Raw genomic sequence first — 10,947 nt, 5'->3', positions numbered from 1 at the left:
CCTCAGTGGGGGTTCACCAGTGACTGGGCCTCTAACTGGAACTTAGTAAACAATTCTGTTGTGATACACAAGAAGGAATAGAACCCAGCTGCCTCTCTCTCAGCAGAGCTGGTTCTGGACTGCTACCAGCAGTAAAAAGCTTCCTTCAGTCAGCAGGTCCAAATCTGAACACCCCCCCCCAATCTGAGCTGTTGAGCAAGAAGCTGGCATTTTCTCAGAGTGTCCATTTAGAGCCCGGTTTTACAGAATTGTTCAGCTTGCAAAAGCCACCAGGCCAGCACAAATGTTACTAACTGGCAGCCATTGCTGGCAGTGTCACCAGACTCAGAGGGAACTGAGCAGCATATAGACTGAGCTACCCTCTCACCCTCTAAAATGGCATCCCTCCAGATCAGGGCTGAGATACATCGATAAGGTAATATGGGGAACACTGCAATGCCACTGCCCTTCCTGTATTAGAGTAAACAAAGTACTATAGTGGCAAAGGACACAAGAACTCACATGGTAAAAATGTATTGAAATTACAAATGCTTCAATTAGAGCTCCATCTTGTAAGTCCTCTCTACACAAAACCTCCATGAACTTCAGTGGGACACCCTCATTCAGGACATGATCCTGCACCATTGAAATCAGTGGGAATTTTGCTATTGATTTCAGTGGGAGCAGAATCAAGCCCACAAAGGGTCCTTTTTTCTGATACAGCACCTGCAGAAATGCCTCCCTTAAACCCTTTGTAGTGGCTACCTTTGCATATCCTATTGCAGAAGACAGGATGCACATGGGAAAAATTGGATTCCTGATGCCAAAGGATTAATTGTTCAATGGATAATGTGTATTTACTACCTGGCACATGTCCATTTCTAGCTTGAAAATGTTAAATTTCTAGTAATTAACTGGTTTAGGACTTACAGCGTTTAGCTACAGGCTCTTTGATGTGTATTGTAGAATAACACATCCATCAAGTTATGTGGATCTTCTGCAGGATCACATAAGCAATCTGGCAAGAGTCCATGCCTGAAGTTATAGCAAACAGCTTTCATGTGGACAGAGGTGACTCTGCCTTTGGTGTGTGGCCCTTGGCCTCTTGTCAGCTCCATGACACTAAGAAAAGTTCTTACTGTTCTATCTAAACCTTGCCATTGAGAAAATTCATTTTGCCTGGCATTTATGGGAACTAAATTTAGTAACAATTGTGCTAGGTTAGGTGGAAAAGACAGAAGGAATTGCCTTTTGTGTTATGTTTAAGCAATTTTATAGTGCTATAAAATGTCACAAAAACTTGAGAGGAAATAGTTCCATTTTATTGGTGTAAGTCTTTATCAACCTCCTCTATTTACATAGTTTGTAAAAAGCATCAGCCCATCATGGTCATCAGCACCAAGGCTGGGTGGCTTACTTTCTTGGCCAACACAATATGGCATATGGATTTGAATACTAGAAACCAAATACTGCATGCACAACTCCCATCAATGGGAGGGCCATACATTGACCATGTGTGGCCCTTGTCACAAACATGGCAGACACCTGCGAAAAGGAAGGAGCTTGCATACATTGCCTCTGGACAACAAGGAATGGAATGGAAATCACCACAGTGTTGAAGAGTTAGCAAGACTAAAATGAACTAACAATGTTAAGGTATCACAGAGTGCAAAGTTCTATCACTGTAAAGTTTGGAATCTTCTTAGTGACATCGTTATCCATCTTTCCATCTATCCAACTCATCACACTATCAGATAAGTAGGTATAAGGCAAACAGATATAAATATGGGCAAGAAAAGTAGGAAGCAGCCTGCCTCTTTCACCTGTCCATTGTTATCACCAATACCGTGATTTCTATTGTTTCTATTGTAACATGAATGGATCTAGCTATCCAGCCATCCTGTGTTTACCATCATGGCATCTGAGTACCTATAGTGTTGAAATTACAATAGAGCTGAGCCTGGGTAGTTCAAGAAAGAAATCACATCCTGCTCAATATGGGACGCCAGATTAAATTAAATTGGGGCCCACTGGTTCTGGCATTAAACATCATCACTGCTGAAGATGCAATAGAAGTAGAAAACAAACAACTATATTTTTGCTATTATTTTTTTACAGGTAACTCCCTCCTTGTTTAAGAATAATTGTATTATTTTGTTCATCATGGAAGACAGACCTTTAAAGGAAAACTTCTTTTATTTATCAGAACAAACAGAATTGTTGGTATGGAGGCTGGGAACAACAATGTGGTGTAAATATTAATATATGAAGTCTGTTTATGCCTTTGGAAAAGGGTGTAGAGAGCAACGAGGAAGCAAAAGAGGTACAATTCTTGATCAGTGACCACAGTGATAGTAATTTATAACAGTATCATTTGAAATATCACACCACCCTGATTTCATATTAGCCAATCTTGAAAAGGAAAATATATTCAATGGATGGCATGCTTCATCTTGCCACATATTATCCACCATTTCAGCTGCTCACATCCCAGACGCGGCTCCAGACAATAACAGAACAGCTGAATCTAATGACAATCAAAGGCAACATTAATGTCTACTCTAAAAAGTTAATGCACTTCAAGGGTTGTTGGCACCAAAAAGAAACCGAGTTGTAATAAGCAAATACTAAAATCCAAGAATGAATTAGTCAGGTATTTCACTGGCTCACTAGCAGGACAACCTGCACACAAAAGAAATCAAAAAGTTAAGATGAACAATGCATTTTCCTGGCAACATAAAAGTAATGAATAAATAGCATATTAAGTAGAATAATCTCAAAAAGCCAAAGAAGAATCCCATTTCAATTCACCTTTCCCTGAAGTTAATAGTTATTCTGCCACCTTCAAACACAAAACTAAATATTGTCAGTGACAGGATTCAAGTATTGCTATTGGCTATTTAGAGTACCTAGCAGGATGTGATGTGAAGCAGGAATCAAAATGAAGTGTGGTTTTTGTTGTATTAGTTTTTTAAAATCCTGTTCACGGGTTCTAACAGGATACATAATCATTTCACTCATTTGAGACAAACATAGTTTAATAAGTGGCCAACTTTATGCTTGTGTTTTCCCTCCCCCCAAATTTAATGTTGGAATCAATTTAATGTTCCTAAATCAACATAATTTGAAAGCAGAATTTAAGTAAGACGTCACAAATGTGTTAACCTTTCTGCATTTTATTATCATGAGACTGTCTTTAAAAATAAAATACAGCACAGATAAAATGTTTGCACATTGAAAGAAGCTTTTCAAACTAAACCCAAAGCTAAACTGTCTAATTTCCGCATATCTTGCTCATTTCAGACCATTACAGCATGTTGGATTGAGTAACAAAAAGAGCTTTTAAATTTGGTTCTTAAAAGTGAACTGCAGCACTTCTAAAATAAATACAAAAATCGTTTAACATCCTAAATCTTTTAACAGTAGATATGTGCAGACTTTAAAATTATGAATACATTTTAATACAAAGTACTTGAAAATCATTTAATCTTTAACTTACAGCTCAGGACCTGAGTTCAAGGTTCTGTGTTTCTCCTAAAAGAGCTGATTGTGCAGTATATTGTACATTTCTAATATGTGAGATTTTTTTTTCTTGTCAAGAAAACAGAGCAACCTTGAGCTTTTCTGCTAACAAGCTGCTGTACATTATTTTCCCCACTCTTCATACACAGACGCAGTCAAGGATTCTGGTCAGGCTAGCTCAACAGTCAGCTTCCCATCCTAGAAGTACTATCATTAAAACTGTCCTTACAAGGCATCCAAAGCTCCACAAGCCAGGTGAGTGGCTCGTGTAAAGCAGCCTGGCTCCATTGGTTTCAGTGGTGCTACACCAATTTCAACGGAGCTCCTACGGTTTATACCAGCTGTAAATATAGTCCTAATGCACACGATTGCAATACAGATGGTCTTACACAGACTGAAGAGCCTAGTGCTTTGTTCCAGCAAGGGGTGTTTGTAAATGGTATCAGCACTCGCAGTGAAACATGGAACCTCGAGCTCAGTTCTTAACAGTTACTAAAGCTTTCAACATAGTTGTTACATATATTTATAATTTTAAGGCAACACATGAATTCTGCAAATGACTTAAAATCTTAATTTTTTTTTGTTTAATTCCTTCATTTGAAAAAAAAAGAAAAGAATTTAATAATTTCACTTCACCTTCAATTCAGTAGGAAAGTATTGTATCACTTTTGTCTCCGTGCCCGGCAGAACACAATCAGAGTTCTCCTAGATAGGGTAAAATACCTGCTAGCTACCTGCTTCTACCAACTTTGAATGGTAGCAATGGGCCCCCTTTCTGCTCTTAGTTACACTAGTATAAATCCAGAGTGAAATAAGTGACCTATTCTGGATTTGTATTGCTGTGACAGAGAGTTACAGGCTATGGCCCAGTGTTTCCACAATGCCCTGAAACAATCTGTGAACTGAGCTTTGTCTGCTCTTGGCATGTTGTGATGTGCAAAAAGTCACAAAATCTTCTGAAGTTTTTCAGGTAAGTATGTACTGAAGGATGTTTAAAAACAGATTATTGATTAAATGGTTTACAGCTATACAGAACTGTACCCAGCCATTCTGTAGATCTGTATTTAGGGGACCTAATTCAGTACTCTAGGGAAAAGAGAAGAGTTACTCCACTGCATAGTGCTCCAACTATGCAATGGAGTAAAATTGACTCATATGCCACATTCTGAAACAGCCATGCCAGTGAGAATGCAGCTGCCTAGTGTACCCTGATGTGGAAATGGTTTGAGGCTGCCATGGGAGAGGCCAGCAGCTGATGGGAATTGTTAACTCCTTTGCACATGAGGCATAATCAATCAAAGATGTAGGACATGCAGTTTCAGTGCTCAAAAAACTCCTTGTAAACAGGTGCAGAGCAGTGCACAGATATGGAGCAAAATGGGTGCCATTTTTGATACCCCTAGTTATGGTATAGGGATTGATCTGATATGCTGATCTGCTATGGTTACGCTGCCCATCAGAGCCTGATCAACTATGGTCTATACTACCATACTGGGAGGGAGGTCTACATCCATTATTCAATGTTAATCCTGCCTGTATTTTTACCAGCTGCATTTGCTCAACATTGGTCATAAAATTTGGACTTCGAGGTAAGGGCCATGCCTTTTGACAAATCTCCTTGCCAAAGTCCCTCAGGGAAGAATGGAGGGGTCCCAGCAGGGGCTGCTGTTGAGAAAAGTGTATTATTAATGGTTCTGATCTAATTCAGCTGCAGCACAGACATTGTCACTAGTTCAGAATGTGGAGTAGGAGGTCTAAACCATGACATTTTTGCCATTGGAACAACACATCCTAGTCCCTACCTGTGTTACCAGCATCTACGTGCCTAGACTAAATGCAAAGTTACTTTAGCTCCCCATGCACTCTGGCAGAATTTAACCAGAAGCACAGCATATGTGGCCTGCTTTTGTGGCACCGCAGCTGCCACTACTGTGTACCAAATGGGGCCATCAGAGAGCGTGTAACACATGGATTATTGATCCTAGAAACCATAACACCTCAGAAGAAGCAGTAATAGTAATAGTCTGTTGTATCAATCCCTATTTATACACTGTAATCCACAGATCACTGATAGTTTATTGGCACGTCTCCACTAATAGTGGTGTGCACAGATGCTCATGCACTCTGCAACTACTAGTCTAAAGTTCTTTACAAAAGTTTGTTACAAAAGTGACTGTGCTTGTGCTATAACCACTTTCCCAAACAAAATAACATTTATATATTTTTTAAAAAATGACCCAAAGGTGCTATTATTTTATCTATTTTGCAGTTTCATGAGCAAAATAGCAGCCTGGCCAAATTTTCACATTCAGCTTTAAAAAATAAATAAAAAAGCAAGTAACAATAATTAATAAATACAAATAAATAACTTTGTCACCAGACCTGAGACCCTGCATGGTAAATTTCTACCTGGTATAAATTTTAGGGTGATTTTACATGAGAATAAGATAATGGCACAGCTTGCCCTGCAGCATCAGGACGTAACCAAATAAAGGATTACGTCAGCACTTAGTCCTGATCCTATAACCCTTACTCACACATGGTCATCAATAGAATATACTGCATTCAGTGGTACAATCTGTGGTCCCAATTCAGGGACATAAATACGCATGTACATAAGTCCCTAATAGTCATATGAAAGTCAATAGGAGCACTCACATGCGCAAAGTTAAGCAAGTGTTCAACTGCTTTATTAGATCCAACAGGATTTGAGCACATGCTTAAAATAAGCATGTGGTTAACTGCTTTCCAGAATATGGCTACTTGCACAAATAAGGGATAATTGTAACAAAGATCAGTCAATAACCACAGGGTTTTTTTGTGGGGGGGGTTCAACTTTTCTTGGAGCTTACAGTATCACTATAATGAAATTATTATTCTCCTGAAAACAGTTAGCTTTTTGGACAAACAATGACAAATTAAAGTATGCTATGGATCATCCCCTCCCCCCCTGCACAACCTCGAAAATACATATTTTAACAGCAGAAATACAACACAGTAGGCATTATTCAATGGTTTGCAAATGATAAGATAGACAGTTAGGAGACCCCCCCACACTTCAGCATTAATAAACAACCACACTAGTCCTACATTAATTATAGTGTTGCAATAACAATGCTTTGCATTTTTAGTTTTCTTTGAAATTTATGCCATCTATAGATGGATAACTTCTTGTGTGTATATGGGTTTTGTTTTCTTTTTTAATCTCAACAGCTGATTTTATGCAGTGGATATGGTACTACAACGTCATACCAGCTGCATGGTCCTTGTTAGCATTAAAAATTAAAGAGCAAACAAAACCTAAAGCGGCAACATTTATTATGTCAAGTCTCCCCCTCGCCGCCCCCCCTCCTTTATTTATTTATTTATTTATTTTTGCTATTTGTAACATTAGCCGCACTTAAACGATGGTGTGTAATGTATAAGAACAACAGGCTGGGTTCTCCACACTGTATCAACGTATACTCAAGAGGGCCTTTTCCCAATGGCATGGAAGCCAGTCAAAGCCATTGATGATCGATAAGCCCTTGATGGTGAGTTGTTTTTTTAAAAAAAAAAGAAGTGTTTTTATTCTATTAAAAATATATATAACATAGTCTTGCAGGCAGGCTGGAGCCTGTTGATGCTGCCTTCGGACGGTGACGTCTGAAGTTAATGTCAGAAATCATCGCAAAGCTAGCAAGATAACGGACCACCACATTCAGATGTCATGTACATGGTGCACATTCTCCGTGTGCTTCACATTCTCTCAGAATTTAAGCGGTCTCGAGCTTCCATCCGAAAATTGCCACACGTCACGAGTTCCCTGGGCACTACGCCAAGTGGGGGTGTGTGTCGAACCTAGAGAAAGGATGGGGACAGAGGAAAAATAGGTGTAACACAGCCCAAAAGGTAAATTCTCCCCCCCTCCCTTTTTTTTTTTTTTTTACAAACTGCAACTTGAATTGTCAAAAGAGTATGTAACGCAATGGACCCCGGGTTCATGATCTTAGTACGTACTCCTACCATCCCACCAAGAATTCACAAACTCCCACATCACACATGCATGGGAATACTTCAAGCACAGCGAAAATACAGACAGTACAAATAACACTCCAGGGGGAAAATCCTCCAGTCTTAACTAAGACTTAACTCAGTTAAAACACTGACTGACTCCAATATTCCTCCCCTACCCAACAATCCTATTGACTTCAGTCAGAGGCTGGGATGCCAGATAGAGCACAGCAAATATTTTTTGATATACCACAAGCTGTACAGTTTGCAGAGACTCTTATGTCACTGAATTCAATTGCATTTGAATAACAGTGCAACTTATAGGGTGTACTGTACCTGGTGAAGTGTGAAATAAATGCTTGAGCCCTACAGGCCTGAGCCAATGTTCACTGAAGTAAGTTGGAGGTGTTCCATTGACTTCATTGGCATTGGTCAGGCCCTAGCTGTGAAGATGGAAAAATAAATGTTTCCCCATAGCTGAATTATATAGTGAAATGCAGGCAGTGTATTGTACTAAAAGAAACAATAGGCTAATGAACAAACTGCATGCTCAAGAGCTTGCATGTCCAACCTGTGGCAATGGCAGAACCAGAGATGCATTGATTAAAATCAATCTATACATACCGACCACTGAGTCAGTTTCTATGGAAATTACCTCATAAATGTTTAAGTGTGTAGTTGAAGGGCAACTCATGAGCTACTTATCAAGATTAAATAAGAGGGCATAGTGTAAATGGGTATAAATTAAAATAGTTCCATTAAAGTAAATAGCACTAGCCTGATTTACACCAGAGGAGAGTCCAATTCTATGTGTTTCTGAATTTAATACATATCAAAATGAAAATAAATAAGCCTGAGTTTTTCAAATGAGCCTAAATGAGTTAGGTACTTAGGGTGGGATTTTCAAAAGTGCCAAAGTAATTAAAAGCACAAGTCCGATTGAAAGTCAAAGAGACTTGTGCTCCTAAGTCACTTACGCATTTTTGAAAATCCAACCGCTCTTACTGACTTTCAGTATTGATGAGAGTTGGGCATCTAACTTTCTTAGACTCCTTGAGAAGTGCCAGTTAAAATATATACATCTGGATTTGGGAAACAGTGGCTTCCTTTCATGAATCCAGTGAAGTGCCTGCCAGGCAGTATCGTACTCACAATCCATAATATAATTTTCCGACACTTTCACTGTAAATGGTTTCCAACCTTTGCAAGGAAAAGAACTAAAATAACAGCTGGTATCTTTTTTCTTTTTATATAAACTCTGCACTTCGATAAACCCTGAAACTGTATCTCATCAGATATGCAAAAGCCTTCTGAATGTCAAGCAAAGACATGGTATCACTTATTCCTGTATTTATCTCAGCTCTTGGAAATAAATATGAAACATCTGTAGCCTAAATTCTTGCTATTGTTTCAGTCTCTTCATTATACAAATCACTCAATTTGGAGGATATTAAATACTAATGGCAAAAGCATCTGCGCAGTAAAAATACATTCCTCTTCTGAAGTTGATTGGTTTTGATATGTTATCAACTGCAATACTATTACCCAAATATTGTTCTTATTTATTGAGACATCTTTCCACAGAGAGTTAAATATAAAAAGTTTCTTGGGACAGTAGGTCATGCTTGTATGGAATGTTACAGCAGCTTAAGAACACATTATGGATGCCATATAAATCTGTTTCAGAATTCTAACAAACTTGAACGGGCCTCAATGGTTCATGGTTTTATAACACCATTAATTTATCACACGGTTAGAAAATGTCACATTTTGTATTACTATTTTTGCTTTAGTGTTCAGGCTACAACATGTTGTCATTTCTAAGTTATGTTCTTGTTGGCTAGCTTTTGAAGTTATTTAGGCGACACTATATATAATCTCTTAATGTAGGGGGTTCCTCGAGTACAGTGCTTGTGCTGCATGTGTGTAAGCTGGAAATGAAATGATGTGCCCAATGGATGTATCTAGCTTTTTGGTATGTGTATAAATCAAATGTGTTATTGCAGAATTTTTTTTAAAATTCATAGCATGTTTTTGATCTTTAATTTGTTAGCAATGTGTACGGTATGTGATAGATCACATATCCATCTGTATACCTAGACAGATAGCTAGATGGCTAGCTGTAGACACACCATTATTTTATATGTTTAACATGTTATAATGCAACAGACAATGAAAATATGATTACTAGATATGTGTGTATTAGAATTCAACTTAAAACAAAGATATAATTGTTATGATTGCTTCATAGACAGAACAATTAAAATAAGTCCTGTATATAAAATCTCTACTGCAGTACTAACAACTACTAAAAAAAAACAGTAAGAGAGAGAGAGAAAGACTGAACTCTTCATGGACATTTAATGGCACTGGATCAAAAATCATGTTGTTAAATAGCTGCAAAGTACCTTTCTGGTACCAGTACCTTGAATTTAGACACAAGACTACACCTCTGAGACCTGTTTTGTTTAGTTATTTGTCTTGTCCCAGTCAACATGTTCATCTTCTTCCTCCCCTTCATCATCAAAACTACTATAGTGAATATTTGCTAGTACCCAAGAGGCAGATTCTGATCTCAGTTTCACTTGGTGTAAATCCAGGGTCATTCCATTTAGGGACTCAATCCTGCAAGATGCTGAATACTCTAGCCCTGATCCAGCAAAGCATTTAGCCGTGTGCTTTAATTTAAGCACATGGTTACTCTATGGAAGCTAATGGGATGACTTGCGTGCCTAAAGTGAAGTACTTGCTTAAGTACCTTGCTGACCTGGAGACATAGTTAGATGCATTAGTGGATCCAGGCCAGAGTGCTCAGCATCTGGCAGTATCAAGCCCCAAGTCAATGGAATGACTCTGGATTGACACCAGCGGAAGTGAGGTCAGTATCAGGCCCCAATTTATCTTATATTTTTTTCAACCATCTTACACACCTGTTCAGACAGGGTTGGGAATAACTTTCATTTCTCCCGTCCTTAAATTAAAGGGAGCTTTATTTGTCTCGCTCAGAAAAAGAATACATGTTAATATTTTCTTGGCAAAAATGTCCTCTAAGGAGACACTGGGCAAAATACAGGCAACAAATGATGCCATCACAAGAAGACAACATAACAACTTCAGGGTTTTACAGAAATAATAAAAAAATTGTAATATTAACTCCATTACACTAGGAACAGCAAGAGACAGTATCACAGAGGTATGTGTTTTAATAATGTAAATAGATGCTGCAACATGCAGTATTTATAAAACTGACAACATATACAGACCTCTAAGGAGAAAAGAAAACCTGAGTCCAGATTTGAAAGACAATGTATACACAACGTTTCATAAACTTGTAGGTTGTACAGAATATAATGGAAGGGGAGTTCCCACCCCTGATTTGTTTTCAACCAGTAAAACATTGTAAAAGAGGTTGCTGGAGTTTTAGGTCCAGGTTAGACTGATCTTGAATCCACA

The 10,947-nt window shown here is 38.3% G+C and overlaps 1 protein-coding gene across 6 annotated transcripts in view; it reads right to left on the bottom strand.

Annotated features, from left to right (window-relative positions):
* Positions 1–2,801: 2,801 nt before the first annotated feature.
* Positions 2,802–10,947, bottom strand: part of BCL11A (BAF chromatin remodeling complex subunit BCL11A) — a 99,958-nt gene continuing 91,812 nt past the window's right edge. For 2 of the 6 annotated variants that reach the window (XM_039530146.1, XM_039530148.1), the window contains exon 4: positions 2,802–7,341. In XM_039530146.1, coding sequence (XP_039386080.1) covers positions 7,240–7,341 — 102 coding nt within the window. In that variant the 3' untranslated portion in view covers positions 2,802–7,239. Of the gene's footprint in view, positions 7,342–10,458 lie in introns of those variants that run through there. The other 4 variants (XM_039530144.1, XM_039530147.1, XM_039530145.1 and 1 more) reach the window with 3 other exon arrangements.

This window comes from Mauremys reevesii, linkage group 3 (assembly GCF_016161935.1).
Source record: "Mauremys reevesii isolate NIE-2019 linkage group 3, ASM1616193v1, whole genome shotgun sequence".
Classification (NCBI taxonomy): Eukaryota; Metazoa; Chordata; order Testudines; family Geoemydidae; genus Mauremys; species Mauremys reevesii.
This window is presented reverse-complemented; position numbering and strand designations above follow the sequence as displayed.